At 41.6% G+C, this 20,000-nt stretch overlaps 1 protein-coding gene across 1 annotated transcript in view; it reads right to left on the bottom strand.

Annotated features, from left to right (window-relative positions):
* dchs1b (dachsous cadherin-related 1b) overlaps window positions 1-20,000 on the bottom strand; it is a 245,174-nt gene that overhangs the window by 196,141 nt on the left and 29,033 nt on the right. The window contains exons 2-5 of the mRNA XM_036967976.2: window positions 7,101-7,718; window positions 5,909-6,133; window positions 5,342-5,539; window positions 1,458-2,231 (exon numbers count right to left, since the gene is read on the bottom strand). Coding sequence (XP_036823871.2) covers window positions 1,458-2,231; window positions 5,342-5,539; window positions 5,909-6,133; window positions 7,101-7,700 — 1,797 coding nt within the window. The 5' untranslated portion in view covers window positions 7,701-7,718. The remainder of the gene's footprint in view (window positions 1-1,457; window positions 2,232-5,341; window positions 5,540-5,908; window positions 6,134-7,100; window positions 7,719-20,000) is intronic.

Raw genomic sequence — 20,000 nt, 5'->3', positions numbered from 1 at the left:
CTGTCCAGTGTTTCGCCTAGCCCACTTCTCTTTATGAATCACGTGAAGATATGTCGTCAATTCAGAGTGCTGCTAGCTAGCGTGATAAAATCAGCCTGATCACTAGAAACTGACGTTTGATTTTGGAAGTTTGAAAAGGTTCTGAGAACGTCGATATATGCCTTCCTCTGCACTCATGTCCCTGTGACGTGGCAATGTAACGTGGCGCTACTCAGAATTAACCCTATAACCATGTGGAATTAACCGTGTAACGACGTGGAATTAACCCTTTAACCACGCGGAATTAACCCTGTAACCATGCAAAATTAACCCTGTAACCACGTGGAATTAACCCTGTAACTACTCAGAATATACCCGGTAACCACTCAGAATAAACCCTGTAACTACATGGAATTAATGCATCACAAAAAGACATTCATCCATAATAAGTCGAATTATGAAGGGACACTATGAGATCTTGTTGGCTGCTTCTCAAATGGCACCTTAGTGCCTGACTCTTAAAACAGGGGTGCCTCAAGGGTGTGTCCTCAGCCCTCTGCTGTACTCCCTGTTCACCCACGACTGTGTTGCTTAGCACCACACCAACTCCATCGTCTAGTCTCCGTGACGACACCACGGTTGTAGGCCGGATAACCGACAACGACGAGTCAGCCTGTAGGGAGGAGGTAAGTGAACTGGCATTGTGGTGCCAGGACAACGACCTCTCCCTCAATGTTAATAAAGACGATGATTGTTGACTTCCAGGAAGCAGAGACAGGAACACGCCCCGTTCCACATTAACGAGACTGCAGTAGAGGAACTCACAACTTTTAAATTTCTTTGCGTCCACATCACAGAGGACTTGTCATCGACCAACACCCCCACCCACTCTTGTCAAGAGGGCGTAACAGCGTCCCTACTTCCTAAGGCAGCTGAAGAATTTCGTCATGAAGCCCCGAGTCCTTTCCAAATACTACCGATGCACCGTCGAGAGCGTCCTGACCTGTTGCATCAAGGCCTGGTACAGGAATTGCTCCGTCAACGACCGCAAGGCCCTCCAGCGGGTGTTGAAGACGGCCTAGTAAATCACTGGGAACCTTCTCCCACCCATCCAAGACAAGGACCACACACACCCCAGTCACAAGCTGTTCTCACCCTTAATTTTGGGAAGATGTATCAGAGCATGAGGTCTGATACCAACAGGTTCAGAGACAGTTTCTATCTACAACCCATCAGACTGCTGAACACTTGAGGTATGATAGAAACTGTCTCTGAGCCTGTTGATATAACTACAACTGCTGCTCTTATTATACTGCTCAGTTTATGCACAGGAAGAACAACAAGATATCAGTGAGAGATAGGAAACAGACAGACAGACAGACAGACAGACAGACAGACAGACAGACAGATAGACCAGACAGACAGACCAGACAGACAGACAGACAGACAGACAGGCAGACAGACAGACAGGTTCCTACCTCTAAGAAGCAGGTCCCGACTGCCGTATTCTCCTTGATGGTGACGTTGTAGAAGTTACTAGAGAACACCGGCTCGTTATCGTTTACATCCTGCAGCACCACGGCAACCCTCGCCGTCGACGACATTGGAGGCCGCCCGTTGTCCGTGGCAACCACCGTCACGCTGGGCGCTGGCTCCGACTCATAATCCAGTGCCATCGCCGTGGTGATGATCCCCGTCACTGGGTCGATGGAGAACCAATCGGAGTGGCTCTTTTTGTCTTTGAGGAGGCTGTATCGGATGTCCCCATTGGGCCCCTGGTCCTTGTCCCGGGCCGTCACCTGGAGCACAAAGGATCCTGGGTAGACGACCTCTGGGATGGTCTGTTTGTAAGCCTGCTGGTCGAAGAGTGGTGGATTATCATTCACGTCAGTGACCTGGATAGTAAAGGACGACTCAGCCCTGAGAGGAGGGGTGCCTGCGTCTGTTGCCATGACTCGCAGCTCGTACGTGTCCCTCTCCTCGCGGTCCAACACCTGGTCCACACAGATCAGATAGATAATATTGTCCTTGGTGGTCAGGGCGAACTTCCCGTCCCCTCCCTCTAGCGAAACGTTAACATTAGCGTATTCTCCATAGTCTGGGTCGGTGACCGATATGCGTGCCACGTACTGGCCGGGCTGGGCGCCCTCTGAGATGCGCGGCGAGCCGTCTTCGCTGAGGAAGATAATGGTCATGGTGGGTTGGTTGTCGTTGTAGTCTCGGACGTGGATGGTGACGAAGGCATTGGTCACCTGGATGGCAAAACAACAGTAGCTAGTCATTAAAATGGAGAGGAAGCGGCGAGAAGGTCAATTAACCTCCTTCCTGTAAAAAGTTCAAACAGAGGCTCAAAGAACACTTCAAACTGTCCACAGGAAGGGTTCACAATTAGCAAAACAATTTATTTTTTATTTTATTTATTTCACCTTTATTTAACCAGGTAGGCAAGTTGAGAACAAGTTCTCATTTACAATTGCGACCTGGCCAAGATAAAGCAAAGCAGTTCGACACATACAACGACAGAGTTACACATGGAGTAAAACAAACATACAGTCAATAATACAGTATAAACAAGTCTATATACAATGTGAGCAAATGAGGTGAGAAGGGAGGTAAAGGCAAAAAAGGCCATGGTGGCGAAGTAAATACAACATAGCAAGTAAAACACTGGAATGGTAGTTTTGCAATGGAAGAATGTGCAAAGTAGAAATAAAAATAATGGGGTGCAAAGGAGCAAAATAAATAAATAAATTAAATACAGTTGGGAAAGAGGTAGTTGTTTGGGCTAAATTATAGGTGGGCTATGTACAGGTGCAGTAATCTGTGAGCTGCTCTGACAGCTGGTGCTTAAAGCTAGTGAGGGAGATAAGTGTTTCCAGTTTCAGAGATTAACAATAACTGGCATTAAAGAGTCATTTTATGAAACCTTTATTTAATGGCATTATACCATTACAGAATAAACCTTTACAGACACACACACATATATATATATATATATATACCTACACACACACACACACATATATATATACACATATGTATACAGTGCCTTGCGAAAGTGTTCGGCCCCCTTGAACTTTGCGACCTTTTGCCACATTTCAGGCTTCAAACATAAAGATATAAAACTGTATTTTTTTGTGAAGAATCAACAACAAGTGGGACACAATCATGAAGTGGAACGACATTTATTGGATATTTCAAACATTTTTAACAAATCAAAAACTGAAATATTGCGTAGTGCAAAATTATTCAGCCCCCTTAAATTAATACTTTGTAGCGCCACCTTTTGCTGCGATTACAGCTGTAAGTCGCTTGGGGTATGTCTCTATCAGTTTTGCACATCGAGAGACTGACATTTTTTCCCATTCCTCCTTGCCAAACAGCTCGAGCTCAGTGAGGTTGGATGGAGAGCATTTGTGAACAGCAGTTTTCAGTTCTTTCCACAGATTCTCGTTTGGATTCAGGTCTGGACTTTGACTTGGCCATTCTAACACCTGGATATGTTTATTTTTGAACCATTCCATTGTAGATTTTGCTTTATGTTTTGGATCATTGTCTTGTTGGAAGACAAATCTCCGTCCCAGTCTCAGGTCTTTTGCAGACTCCATCAGGTTTTCTTCCAGAATGGTCCTGTATTTGGCTCCATCCATCTTCCCATCAATTTTAACCATCTTCCCTGTCCCTGCTGAAGAAAAGCAGGCCCAAACCATGATGCTGCCACCACCATGTTTGACAGTGGGGATGGTGTGTTCAGCTGTGTTGCTTTTACGCCAAACATAACGTTTGGCATTGTTGCCAAAAAGTTCAATTTTGGTTTCATCTGACCAGAGCACCTTCTTCCACATGTTTGGTGTGTCTCCCAGGTGGCTTGTGGCAAACTTTAAACAACACTTTTTATGGATATCTTTAAGAAATGGCTTTCTTCTTGCCACTCTTCCATAAAGGCCAGATTTGTGCAATATACGACTGATTGTTGTCCTATGGACAGAGTCTCCCACCTCAGCTGTAGATCTCTGCAGTTCATCCAGAGAGATCATGGGCCTCTTGGCTGTATCTCTGATCAGTCTTCTCCTTGTATGAGCTGAAAGTTTAGAGGGACGGCCAGGTCTTGGTAGATTTGCAGTGGTCTGATACTCCTTCCATTTCAATATTATCGCTTGCACAGTGCTCCTTGGGATGTTTAAAGCTTGGGAAATCTTTTTGTATCCAAATCCGGCTTTAAACTTCTTCACAACAGTATCTCGGACCTGCCTGGTGTGTTCCTTGTTCTTCATGATGCTCTCTGCGCTTTTAACGGACCTCTGAGACTATCACAGTGCAGGTGCATTTATACAGAGACTTGATTACACACAGGTGGATTGTATTTATCATCATTAGTCATTTAGGTCAACATTGGATCATTCAGAGATCCTCACTGAACTTCTGGAGAGAGTTTGCTGCACTGAAAGTAAAGGGGCTGAATAATTTTGCACGCCCAATTTTTCAGTTTTTGATTTGTTAAAAAAGTTTGAAATATCCAATAAATGTCGTTCCACTTCATGATTGTGTCCCACTTGTTGTTGATTCTTCACAAAAAATACAGTTTTATATCTTTATGTTTGAAGCCTGAAATGTGGCAAAAGGTCGCAAAGTTCAAGGGGGCCGAATACTTTCGCAAGGCACTGTATATACAGACAGACAGACAGACATATATATATATGTAAAGTAGAATGGTGCCGGAGAGGCATTTTACCAGCTACTTTTTACCAGCTACATTTTACCAGCTACATTATACCTGCTACATTATACCTGCCACATTATACCTGCTACATTATACCTGCTACATTTTACCTGCTACATTTTACCAGCTACATTTTACCAGCTACATTTTACCTGCTACATTTTACCTGCTACATTTTACCTGCTACATTTTACCAGCTACATTTTACCTGCTACATTTTACCAGCTAAATTTTACCAGCTACATTTTACCAGCTACATTATACCTGCTACATTATACCTGCTACATTATACCTGCTACATTTTACCTGCTACATTTTACCAGCTACATTTTACCAGCTACATTTTACCTGCTACATTTTACCTGCTACATTTTACCTGCTACATTATACCTGCTACTAACCAACTCTGTTATTTTGTTCGTTTTATAACGTTGTTTGTAACTTATTTTTTAAACTTATTTTGTACATAATGTTGCTGTATATTGTGGATGAAGACTTTTAATGAAAATAAAATAACTGTCACAAACCACAAAAAAATACATATATTATTATTGTTTTTTTATTTTTATTAGAGGTCTTCATCCCGTTGGTTATATGGTAATTGTGCCCTCCCTACCCATGCGCACCCCCACACACACACACCTCAGGGTGGCTGGCGTTGTCTCTGGCCTGTACCACCAGCTCGTGGACTCTCTTCAGCTCGTAGTCCAGTGGACGGTTCAGAGTGATGACCCCCGACCTCGTATCCATGACGAAGTAGCGGTCAGGGTCGCTCTGGCGACGGTTGATCTCGTACAGGACCAGACCGTTGTCTCCCTCGTCAGCGTCGGACGCAAACACCTGCAGGAGGGGACAGATTGATTACTGATTGACTGACTATCAGTATCGATTAACTAATAGACCATAGAACTCTATACCAGTGGCGGCTCCTCAGAGGAGGAAGGGGAGGATCCTCCTCCTCAGTGAATTTCATACAAATTAATATGGTGAAACATTTTAAAAAACATTATCCTTTTCAGATAAAACTATACTAAATATATTCACATGTCAGAGACGCTCTACACATCTATCAGTGTGAATTTGTGGAACTAGGATGTGCAGAGAAACAGCAGGTCAGTAAAGGTTTTTAACATACACCTTCTGCTAGAGTGTGTTGTTTGTTGTTGTCCACAAAACGTTTAGCTTTACTCTCTGAGCCACCATTAATACCTGCAGTATGTTGCTTCCCTGTGGTAAACTCTCTGAGATGATAGCGTGGTATCTGCTCTGGTTGAAGACGGGGGCGTGGTCATTGATGTCGGTGACAAACACCTCCAGGGTCATCAGGCCGGTGCGTCTGGGACTCCCCCCGTCGAAGGCCTCCAGAACCAGGCTGTACGAGGACCTCTTCTCCCTGTCCAGAACACCGTTCACCACCAGGTCCAGGTACAACACCTAAAGAGTTAGAAGACATGGGAGGACACAAGAACAACAGGAGAGAAAACCATAGAATGAAAAGAACAGGCTTGGAAACTCTAACCCTGGCAACTTGACTGGTAAAACTCCTGGGTACACTCACAATGGCTGCCTTGTTTACTAATGCAATCATTTCCATGGTAATGTAGAATGTTCATTCAAAATTATGTTTAACTGATGTGGCTCATGCAATGGAATGTATTTGTTTGTAATGTCAGTTGAGTTGATTCAACAAATCACAGCACAGATGGATGGGTACACTTCCTGCTTTTAGTCCATCACTGACTTGAATGGGGGAATCCCCGATCATGTCATTCTATTTCTATGTTGAAAACTGCTTAGAGACAAATGGTACTGTATTGTTTTTCGTGTATATTGTACCACTGGCCTCACAAAATAGATTTCCATTTAAGTGGACAATAGAGTATCCTATTGTAAAACACCAGTTTGATAAACCGTGTTAGCTCTTTTGGTCTTGATCACATGTCCCTGGGTGCTTTGCTATGTTACTCTATGCTATAGTATGCTATGATATGATATGCTATGCTACTATACGTAATTTATTTATTTAACATTTATTTAACTAGGCAAGTCAGTTAAATTCTTCAAATTCTTATGGACGACGCTGGTCCAATTGTGCGCCGCCCTATGGGACTCCCAATCACGGCCGGTTGTGATACAACCTGGAATCAAACAAGGGTATGTAGCCTCTAGTACCGAGATGCAGTGCTTTAGACCGCTGCGCCACTCGGGAGTTATGCTACTCTACGCTAAGCTACTCTACGCTATGCTATGCTACTCTACGCTAAACTACTCTACGCTATGCTATGCTACTCTACGCTAAGCTACTCTACGCTATGCTGTGCTACTCTACGCTAAGCTACTCTACGTTATGCTATGCTACTCTACGCTAAGCTACTCTACGCTATGCTATATTGTACCATACCTTGTTAGCAGCTCTTTTGGTCTCCAGCCTGAAGGCTTGCCCCACATTGCCTTCCTTGATCACATATCCTTGGGTGGTCAGCTGATCGCGGTCCGCGTCTGACGCCGGCTCCAGGGAAACCCGTGTTCCCACCGCCGTCTGCTCCGGGATCTTCAGCAATGCCTTTGGCTTGAGGAACGCCGGCGCGTGGTCGTTGATGTCGTTGACCGTGACGGACACCTCGACTGTGACCCCGGTCATGGTGACGGCGATGAAGCTGTAGTGGTCCCTCTGCTCGCGGTCGAGGCGGCGTGCCGTGGTGATGATCCCGGAGGTCTCGTCGATGTTGAGGTCGCTGCCCACACCTGTCCCTTCGTGGTCGGAGATGAAGTACAGCGAGGCGGTGATGCCGGGGGGTAGCCCAGCACTGATGTCCCCTACGATGGTCCCTGCCGGCTGCTCCTCATCCAGCTGGAGCTCCAGAGCTCCTAGGACCGGGGTGGAGTGGACCACAACCAGCTCCAGGACCGTGTAGAGCAGGAGGAGAGACCGTGGCCTCCATAGGCTTGAACACACACACAGACTGCTGGCCCTGGGCCCACCTTCACACGTTATTGTCATGGCTGGGGACTCCTACACCTGAAAGGCAGAGAATACAGAGAATAGAATTTCAGATGAGAACTTTAGAATAGAACTTTAGAATAAAACCTTAGAACAGAACCTTAGAACAGAACCTTAGAATAGAACCTTAGAATAGAACCTTAGAATGGAACTTTAGAATAGAACTTTAGAATAGAACCTTAGAATAGAACCTTAGAATAGAACTTTAGAATATGCTACGCTATGCTATGCCACTCTACGCTAAGCTACTCTACGTTATGCTATGCTAATCTACGCTAAACTACTCTACGCTATGCCATGCTACTCTACGCTATGCTATGCCACTCTATGCTAAGCTACTCTATGCTATGCTATGCTACTCTAATAAAACATCAAAATAGAACCTTAGAATATAACTTTAGAAGACAACCCTAGAATAGAACTTTAGAATAGAACCTTAGAATTGGAACTTTAGAATTACACTTCAGAATATAACTTTAGAATAGAACTTTAGAACAGAACTTTTGAATAAAACTTCAGAATTTAACCTTAGAATATAACTTTGGAATAGAACCTAAGAATAGAACTTTAGAAAATAAACTTAGAATAGAACCTTAGAATATAACTTTAGAATAGAACCTTAGAATAGAACCCTTAGAATAGAACTTTAGAATAGAACGTTGGAATAGAACTTTAGAATATAACTTTTGAATAGGACCTTAGAATAGAACTTTAGAATATAATCCCAGAATATAACCTTAGAATAGAACTGTATAACAGAACGTTAGAATAGAATCTTAGAATAGAACCTTAAAATGGAACGTTAGAATAGAACCTTAGAAAATAACTTCAGAATAGAACTTCAGAATATAACTTTAGAATAGAACCTTAGAATAGAACTTTAGAATATAACTTCATAAAATAACCTTAGAATAGAACTTTTATCTATTCTTGGAAGATGAACTTTAGAATAGAACTTCATAATAGAACCTTAGAATATAACCTGATAATAGATCTTTAGAATAGAACTTTAGAATATTACCTTAGAATAGAACATCAGAATATAACCTTAGAATATAACCTTAGAATAGAAGTTTAGAATAGAACTTTAGAATAGAACCTTAGAATAGAACTTTAGAATAGGACCTTAGAATAGAACTTTAGAATATAACCTTAGAATAGAACCTTAGAATAGTACCTTAGAATAGAACTTTAGAATAGAACCTTATAATAGAACCTTAGAATATAACTTTAGAATTGAACCTTATAATAGAACCTTATAATAGATCTTTAGAATAGAACCTTAGAATAGAACCTTAGAGTAGAACTTTAAAATAGAACCTTAGAATAGAACCTTAGAATAGACTAATAGAACTTCAGAATAGAACTTTAAAATAGAACATTAGAATATAACTTTAGAATGGAACCTTAGAATGGAAACTTGGAATGGAACCTTAGAATAGAACTTTAGAATAGAACCTTATAATATAACTTTAGAATATAACTTTTGAATAGAACCTTAGAATAGAACCTTAGAAAAATAACTTTAGAATAGAACTTCATAATAGAACCTTAGAATATAACTTTAGAATGGAACCTTAGAATGGAAACTTGGAATGGAACCTTAGAATAGAACTTTAGAATAGAACCTTATAATAGAACTTTATAATATAACTTTTGAATAGAACCTTAGAATAGAACCTTAGAATAGAACTTCATAATAGAACCTTAGAATAGAACTTCAGAATAGAACCTTAGAATATAACTTTTATCTATTCTTGGAAGACAAATGTGTTTCTTTGCTACAAATCTTCCATGTTTGAAAGCCGTTATTCCCAACAGCAGCTGAATCCTGTTGGATTGTCACTGAAGACTAAACTTTGGCCAGAAACACTGGTCTTGTTTATCACAAACATTGTTTATTGGGTGGAACCATTGGCTGTAGAATGGGACACTAGTGCTGATATGTGGATTGAAGAGGCCATCAAAATTCTTCTACAGTGCTGTAATGGGCTTACTCTTAACACCTCTCATGCCAGGTCACGCTAAAAGACACACACACAGAGAGAGAGAGAGAGAGAGAGAGAGAGAGAGAGAGAGAGAGAGAGAGAGAGAGAGAGAGAGAGAGAGAGAGAGAGAGAGAGAGAGAGAGAGAGAGCATACCCTAACCCTAACCCTCTAAAACACAACATATCCTAACCCTAACCCTCTAAAACACAACACACTGAGACTAATGAAAACCTGTTACCATACACTGAGACTACACACTGAGACTACACACTGAGACTTAATGAAACCTGTTACCATACACTGAGACTATACACTGAGACTACACACTGAGACGACACACTGAGCCTAATGTAACCTGTTACCATACACTGAGACTATACACTGAGACGACACACTGAGACGACACACTGAGCCTAATGTAACCTGTTACCATACACTGAGACTATACACTGAGACGACACACTGAGACGACACACTGAGACTAATGTAACCTGTTACCATACACTGAGACTACACACTGAGACGACACACTGCGACGACACACTGAGACTAATGACAACCTAACCCTGGTGTGCCTCTGGCATAATGTTTTTGTAGTTGTCTTACTCTATCCCAGCGTTAGGTTTTCAGAAGACTGAGTATGGTATGGTTCTCAATCAGAGACAACGATAGACAGCTGTCCCTGATTAAGAACCCTACCAAAGCCAAGACATAGAAATACAAAACATAGAAAAAAGGACATAGAATGCCCACCCTAGTCACACCCTGGCCTAACCAAAATAGAGAATAAAAAGCCTCTCTATGGCCAGGGCGTGACATACAGTACCACATAACAGCCTTGTTACAAACAGAATTAATGATTTGGAGTGGATTATTTAACACAGGCTTCCATCTTTTCTCTTTGACATAAAGGCCAGTAATGTGGAGTGAATGCAATGTTGTTGATCCCTTTGTGTATTCGAGTACTGTGGTGGCAGCGTCATGTTATGGGTATGCTTGTTACCGGCAGTGACTGGGGGAATTTGTCAGGATCAACAGAAATATGAAATACGATCAAAGACCAGAGAAAAAGTAAGCGGAAAATCTGCCTCAGTCTTCTAAACTCTGGGATAGAGTTTTATTTAGTCAGATTGACAATACACACATTTCCATGCCTAAAGACAGACCACAATGACTTTCCAAGAGGTGTTGACTGTTCCTGAATGGTCCAGTCTCAGTCCTGACTTAAATCTTTTTTTCTTTTTTTTTTAATTCAGAGAAGATTTGAATATTACTGTCCATCAATGATTCCCAACTAAATGTACTGAGCTTGAGCAATTCTGACACAAAAAAACAAGCAAGGCCATCAACAGGAAGTACCGTAGTTTAAGTGGCAAGGCCATCAACAGGAAGTACCGTAGTTTTTTATGAGCAAGGCCATCAACAGGAAGTACCGTAGTTTAAGTAGCAAGGCCATCAACAGGAAGTACCGTAGTTTGAGTAGCAAGGCCATCAACAGGAAGTACCGTAGTTTAAGTAGCAAGGTCATCAACAGGAAGTATTGTAGTTTAAGTAGCAAGGCCATCAACAGGAAGTACCGTAGTTTAAGTAGCAAGGTCATCAACAGGAAGTATTGTAGTTTAAGTAGCAAGGCCATCAACAGGAAGTACCGTAGTTTTTTATGAGCAAGGCCATCAACGGGAAGAACCGTAGTTTGAGTAGCAAGGCCATCAACAGGAAGTACCGTAGTTTAAGTAGCAAGGCCATCAACAGGAAGTACCGTAGTTTGAGTAGCAAGGCCATCAACAGGAAGTATTGTAGTTTAAGTAGCAAGGCCATCAACAGGAAGTACCGTAGTTTTTTATGAGCAAGGCCATCAACAGGAAGTACCGTAGTTTTTTATGAGCAAGGCCATCAACAGGAAGTACCGTAGTTTAAGTAGCAAGGCCATCAACAGGAAGTACCGTAGTTTAAGTAGCAAGGCCATCAACAGGAAGTACCGTAGTTTAAGTAGCAAGGTCATCAACAGGAAGTACCGTAGTTTAAGTAGCAAGGCCATCAACAGGAAGTACCGTAGTTTAAGTAGCAAGGCCATCAACAGGAAGTACCGTAGTTTAAGTAGCAAGGCCATCAACAGGAAGTACCGTAGTTTGAGTAGCAAGGTCATCAACAGGAAGTACCGTAGTTTAAGTAGCAAGGCCATCAACAGGAAGTACCGTAGTTTGAGTAGCAAGGCCATCAACAGGAAGTACCGTAGTTTAAGTGGCAAGGCCATCAACAGGAAGTACCGTAGTTTGAGTAACAATAATTCAAAATTATTCACAGCTGTAACGGCTGCCAAAAGTGCTTCTACCAAGTACGAAGACATACATTCTCATTTTTGTATTTCTTAGTAATTTGAAGAAAAATCTATAATTTTTCTCTCACTTTGAAAAGGTGGAGTAAGTTGTGTAGATAAGATGGAAAAAAATCACAATCACTTTTTTTTTTGTTGATTTTATTGGTCGTGTGCACAGATGTTGGTCATGTACACGGTGTAATGGGTGTGCAGGGACATGGTACGTTACGAGCTCCCAACAATACAGTATAACGTTAAGGCAGGGACATGGTACGTTACGAGCTCCCAACAATACAGTATAACGTTAAGGCAGGGACATGGTACGTTACGAGCTCCCAACAATACAGTATAACGTTAAGGCAGGGACATGGTACGTTACGAGCTCCCAACAATACAGTATAACGTTAAGGCAGGGACATGGTACGTTACGAGCTCCCAACAATACAGTATAACGTTAAGGCAGGGACATGCTTACGTTACGAGCTCCCAACAATACAGTATAACGTTAAGGCAGGGACATGCTTACGTTACGAGCTCCCAACAATACAGTATAACGTTAAGGCAGGGACATGCTTACGTTACGAGCTCCCAACAATACAGTATAACGTTAAGGCAGGGACATGCTTACGTTACGAGCTCCCAACAATACAGTATAACGTTAAGGCAGGGACATGGTACGTTACGAGCTCCCAACAATACAGTATAACGTTAAGGCAGGGACATGCGAAGACTCTGCAAGGGGCGTGTAGATATTCACTAGCAGCCCGTAGCTATTTTGAAAATAAAATTATAGTAAAAACAATGTATATCCTTCCTCACTCTTCTCTTTCACACTCACACTCACACTCACACACACACACACACACACACACACACACACACACACTCAAGAAGAAAGCACCATTTCGAAAAAAAAAACTTCTACTTTCCCTGTTTATCCAGACTGTAAATGTTTGTCCTACTTAGAAACAGTCATAATTATGTTGATAAATAACCAGCTGACAATTATTTAAGATGGTTCAAAGAGTTTATAGTTCTTGACAACACTATAGAGTTCAGAGTAAATACAATTAATCCGGTACAAGAAACACTTTCAACTCCAATCAGAGTCAACCAGGACCCAACCTACAAAACACACTCTGCATCTCAAATGGAGCCCTATTCCCTATATAGTGCACTACTTTAGACCAGAGCCCTATGGCACCCTATTCCCTATATAGTGCACTACTTTAGACCAGAGCCCTATTCCCTATATAGGCCACTACTATAGGCCAGAGCCCTATGGAACCCTATTCCCTATATAGTGCACTACTTTAGACCAGAGCCCTATTCCCTATATAGTGCACTACTTTAGACCAGAGTCCTATGGCACACTATTCCCTATATAGTGCACTACTTTAGACCAGAGACCTATGGCACCCTATTCCCTATATAGTGCACTACTTTAGACCAGAGCCCTATGGAACCCTATTCCCTATATAGTGCACAACTTTAGACCAGAGTCCTATGATGTACTTTTACTTTAATGACATTTTACTAAAGTAGAAAAAATGGCTACCCGGACTATTTACATCGTGTGTGTCCCCCCACCCAACCCCTCTTTTACTCTGCTGCTACTCTCTGTTCATCATATATGCATAGTCACTTTAACCATATCTACATGTACATACTACCTCAATCAACCTGACTAACTAGTGTCTGTATAGCCCTTCTACTGTTATAGCCTCGCTACTGTATGTAGCCTCTCTACTGTATATAACCTCTCTACTGTATATAGCCTCTCTACTGTATATAGCCTCACTACTGTATGTAGCCTCTCTACTGTATATAGCCTCTCTACTGTATATAGCCTCTCTACTGTTATAGCCTCTCTACTGTATATAGCCTCTCTACTGTATATAGCCTCTCTACTGTATATAGCCTCTCTACTGTATATAACCTCTCTACTGTTATAGCCTCTCTACTGTATATAGCCTCTCTACTGTTATAGCCTCTCTACTGTATATAGCCTCTCTACTGTATATAGCCTCTCTACTGTATATAGCCTCTCTACTGTATATAGCCTCTCTACTGTATATAGCCTCTCTACTGTATATAGCCTCTCTACTGTATATAGCCTCTCTACTGTATATAACCTCTCTACTGTTATAGTGATACAATGGCTACCCGGACTATTTACATTGGGTGCCTCCCCCCACCCAACCCCTCTTTTACTCTGCTGCTACTCTCTGTTCATCATATATGCATAGTCACTTTAACCATCTCTACTTGTACATACTACCTCAACCAGCCTGACTAACCGGTGTCTGTATATAGCCTCTCTACTGTATATAGCCTCTCTACTGTTATAGCCGCTCTACTTTATATATTAGCCTCTCTACTGTTATAGCCTCTCTACTGTATATAGCCTCTCTACTGTATATAGCCTCTCTACTGTATATAGCCTCTTTACTGTATATAGCCTCTCTACTGTATATAGCCTCTCTACTGTATATAGCCTCTCTACTGTTATAGCCTCTCTACTGTATATAGCCTCTCTACTGTATATAGGCTCTCTACTGTATATAGCCTCTCTACTGTATATAGCCTCTCTACTGTATATAGCCTCTCTACTGTATATAGCCTCTCTACTGTATATAGTCTCTCTACTGTATATAGCCTCTCTACTGTATATAGCCTCTCTACTGTATATAGCCTCTCTACTGTATATAGCCTCTCTACTGTATATAGCCTCTCTACTGTTATAGCCTCTCTACTGTATATAGCCTCTCTACTGTATATAGCCTCTCTACTGTTATAGCCTCTCTACTGTTATAGCCTCTCTACTGTATATAGCCTCTCTACTGTACACAGCCTCGCTACTGTATATAGCCTCTCTACTGTAGAGCCTCTCTACTGTATATAGCCTCTCTACTGTATATAGCCTCTCTACTGTATATAGCCTCACTACTGTATATAGCCTCTCTACTGTATATAGCCTCACTACTGTATATAGCCTCTCTACTGTATATAGCCTCTCTACTGTATATAGCCTCACTACTGTATATAGCCTCTCTACTGTATATAGCCTCTCTACTGTATATAGCCTCTCTACTGTTATAGCCTCTCTACTGTATATAGCCTCACTACTGTATATAGGCTCTCTACTGTATATAGCCTCGCTACTCTATATAGCCTCGCTACTGTATATAGCCTCTCTACTGTATATAGCCTCTCTACTGTATATAGCCTCTCTACTGTATATAGCCTCTCTACTGTATATAGTCTCTACTGTATATAGCCTCTCTAATGTTATAGCCTCTCTACTGTATATAGCCTCTCTACTGTATATAGCCTCTCTACTGTTATAGCCTCTCTACTGTTATAGCCTCTCTACTGTATATAGCCTCTCTACTGTATATAGCCTCTCTACTGTATATAGCCTCTACTGTTATAGCCTCGCTACTGTATATAGCTTCTCTACTGTATATACTCTCTACTGTATATAGCCTCTTTACTGTCTATAGCCTCTCTACTGTATATAGCCTCTCTACTGTATATAGCCTCGCTACTGTATATAGCCTCTCTACTCTATATAGCCTCTCTACTGTCTATAGCCTCTCTACTGTTATAGCCTCTCTACTGTATATATCCTCTCTACTGTATATAGCCTCTCTACTGTTATAGCCTCGCTACTGTATATAGCATCTACTGTATATAGCCTCTACTGTATATAGCCTCTCTACTGTTATAGCCTCTCTACTGTATATAGCCTCTCTACTGTATATAGCTTCTCTACTGTATATAGCTTCTCTACTATATATAGCCTCTCTACTGTATATAGCCTCTTTACTGTATATAAACTCTCTAATGTATATAGCCTCTCTACTGTATATAGCCTGTCTACTGTATATAGCCTCGCTACTGTATATAGCCTCTCTACTGTATATAGCCTCTCTACTGTATATAGCCTCTCTACTGTATATAGCCTCTCTACTGTTATAGCCTCTCTACTGTATATAGCCTCTCTACTGTATATAGCTTCTCTACTGTATATAGCTTCTCTACTGTATATAGCCTCTCTACTGTATATAGCCTCTCTACTGTATATAGCCTCTCTACTGTATAAAGCCTCTCTACTGTATATAGCCTCTCTACTGTATATAGGCTCTCTACTGTATATAGCCTCTCTACTGTATATAGCCTCTCTACTGTATATAGCCTCTCTACTGTATATAGCCTCTCTACTGTATATAGTCTCTCTACTGTATATAGCCTCTCTACTGTATATAGCCTCTCTACTGTATATAGCCTCTCTACTGTATATAGCCTCTCTACTGTATATAGCCTCTCTACTGTTATAGACTCTCTACTGTATATAGCCTCTCTACTGTATATAGCCTCTCTACTGTTATAGCCTCTCTACTGTTATAGCCTCTCTACTGTATATAGCCTCTCTACTGTACATAGCCTCGCTACTGTATATAGCCTCTCTACTGTAGAGCCTCTCTACTGTATATAGCCTCTCTACTGTATATAGCCTCTCTACTGTATATAGCCTCTCTACTGTATATAGCCTCTCTACTGTATATAGCCTCACTACTGTATATAGCCTCTCTACTGTATATAGCCTCTCTACTGTATATAGCCTCACTACTGTATATAGCCTCTCTACTGTATATAGCCTCTCTACTGTATATAGCCTCTCTACTGTTATAGCCTCTCTACTGTATATAGCCTCACTACTGTATATAGGCTCTCTACTGTATATAGCCTCGCTACTCTATATAGCCTCGCTACTGTATATAGCCTCTCTACTGTATATAGCCTCTCTACTGTATATAGCCTCTCTACTGTATATAGTCTCTACTGTATATAGCCTCTCTAATATTATAGCCTCTCTACTGTATATAGCCTCTCTACTGTATATAGCCTCTCTACTGTATATAGCCTCTCTACTGTTATAGCCTCTCTACTGTTATAGCCTCTCTACTGTATATAGCCTCTCTACTGTATATAGCCTCTCTACTGTATATAGCCTCTACTGTTATAGCCTCGCTACTGTATATAGCTTCTCTACTGTATATACTCTCTACTGTATATAGCCTCTTTACTGTCTATAGCCTCTCTACTGTATATAGCCTCTCTACTGTATATAGCCTCGCTACTGTATATAGCCTCTCTACTCTATATAGCCTCTCTACTGTCTATAGCCTCTCTACTGTTATAGCCTCTCTACTGTATATATCCTCTCTACTGTATATAGCCTCTCTACTGTTATAGCCTCGCTACTGTATATAGCATCTACTGTATATAGCCTCTACTGTATATAGCCTCTCTACTGTTATAGCCTCTCTACTGTATATAGCCTCTCTACTGTATATAGCTTCTCTACTGTATATAGCTTCTCTACTATATATAGCCTCTCTACTGTATATAGCCTCTTTACTGTATATAACCTCTCTAATGTATATAGCCTCTCTACTGTATATAGCCTGTCTACTGTATATAGCCTCGCTACTGTATATAGCCTCTCTACTGTATATAGCCTCTCTACTGTATATAGCCTCTCTACTGTATATAGCCTCTCTACTGTTATAGCCTCTCTACTGTATATAGCCTCTCTACTGTATATAGCTTCTCTACTGTATATAGCTTCTCTACTATATATAGCCTCTCTACTGTATATAGCCTCTTTACTGTATATAACCTCTCTACTGTATATAGCCTCTCTACTGTATATAGCCTGTCTACTGTATATAGCCTCGCTACTGTATATAGCCTCTCTACTGTATATAGCCTCTCTACTGTATATAGCCTCGCTACTGTATATATCCTCGCTACTGTATATAGCCTCTCTACTGTATATAACCTCTCTACTGTATATAGCCTCTCTACTGTATATAGCCTGTCTACTGTATATAGCCTCTCTACTGTATATAGCCTCTTGTATTCAGCATTTCACTGTGAGGTTTACTACACCTGTTGTATTCAGCAGTTCACTGTAGGGTCTACTACACCTGTTGTATTCAGCAGTTCACTGTAGGGTCTACTACACCTGTTGTATTCAGCATTTCACTGTGAGGTCTACTACACCTGTTGTATTCAGCATTTCACTGTAAGGTCTACTACACCTGTTGTATTCAGCATTTCACTGTAAGGTTTACTACACCTGTTGTATTCAGCAGTTCACTGTAGGGTCTACTACACCTGTTGTATTCAGCATTTCACTGTGAGGTCTACTACACCTGTTGTATTCAGCATTTCACTGTAAGGTCTACTACACCTGTTGTATTCAGCATTTCACTGTAAGGTTTACTACACCTGTTGTATTCAGCATTTCACTGTAAGGTCTACCTACACCTGTTGTATTCTGCATATCACTGTGAGGTCTACCTACACCTGTTGTATTCAGCATTTCACTGTAAGGTCTACCTACACCTGTTGTATTCAGCATTTCACTGTAAGGTCTACCTACACCTGTTGTAGTAAGCATTTCACTGTAAGGTCTATCTACACCTGTTGTATTCAGCATTTCACTGTGAGGTCTACTACACCTGTTGTATTCAGCATTTCACTGTAAGGTCTATCTACACATGTTGTATTCAGCATTTCACTGTAAGGTCTACTACACCTGTTGTAGTAAGCATTTCACTGTAAGGTCTACTACACCTGTTGTATTCAGCATTTCACTGTGAGGTCTACCTACACCTGTTGTATTCAGCATTTCACTGTAAGGTCTACTACACCTGTTGTATTCAGCATTTCACTGTAAGGTCTACTACACCTGTTGTATTCAGCATTTCACTGTGAGGTCTACTACACCTGTTGTATTCAGCATTTCACTGTGAGGTCTACTACACCTGTTGTATTCATCATTTCACTGTAAGGTCTACCTACACCTGTTGTATTCAGCATTTCACTGTAAGGTCTACTACACCTGTTGTATTCAGCATTTCACTGTGAGGTCTACTACACCTGTTGTATTCAGCATTTCACTGTAAGGTCTACTACACCTGTTGTATTCAGCATTTCACTGTAAGGTCTATCTACACCTGCTGTATTTGGCGCATGTGACAAATAAACTTTGATTTGATTTGATAAACAGGTAGGATAGACTTGCAGGACAGACTCGTAAGATAAACTGGTATGATAGACTGGAGGATAGACTGGTAGGATAGACCGGTAGGATAGACCGGTCACTCACTCCCTCACTCACCTCCTCACTCACTCACTCACTCACTCACACCCTCACTCACCCCCTCACTCACTCCCTCGCTCACTCCTTCTTTCCCTCACTCACAAACTCCCTCTTTCCCTCACTCACTCCCTCACTCACCCCTCACTCACGCACTCACCCCCTCACTCACTCATCCCCTCTTTCCCTCACACACCCCTTCACTCACAAACTCCCTCCTTCCCTCACTCACCCCCTCACTCCCTCTTTCTCTCTCTCAGACCCTCACACACTCCATCTTTCCCACACTCACTCCCTCACTCACAACCTCCCTCCCTCTCACTCACTCACCAGGGGTGGAAAGAGTACTGAAATATCTACTCAAGTAGAGGTACTGTTACCTGAGTACTCAGAAAAGCTCCTCAATTACAGTTACATCTGTGATAGTGCACTACATACAGCCCTGAGGGGCCCTACTTAGAAGAAGTGCACTACATACAGCCCTGAGGGGCCCTACTTAGAAGAAGTGCACTACATATGAAATAGGGTATTATTTGTTCCTATACGAAGATGGGTGAGGCTCTACAGTTGTTTTGTGCTACAAACCTCATAATAATCTATGGACAACATGACAGAGAGACTGTCACTAAATCACAGATCTTGGTAACTCAGAACTAAAAAATCTTGTGGTCATTTGGAAATTTGATTATGTAGTCTGTCCACTAGAGATTGTGTGTGTGTAGCTGTGTGTGTGTGTGTGTGTGTGTGTGTGTGTGTGTGTGTGTGTGTGTGTGGTGTGTGTGTGTGTGTGTGTGTGTGTGTGTGTGTGTGTGTGTGT

This window comes from Oncorhynchus mykiss, chromosome 29 (assembly GCF_057628025.1).
Source record: "Oncorhynchus mykiss isolate SJ-2025 chromosome 29, ASM5762802v1, whole genome shotgun sequence".
NCBI lineage: Eukaryota > Metazoa > Chordata > Actinopteri > Salmoniformes > Salmonidae > Oncorhynchus > Oncorhynchus mykiss.
Note: the sequence above shows the minus strand (reverse complement) of the source record. Positions and strands in the feature narration are given on the sequence as shown.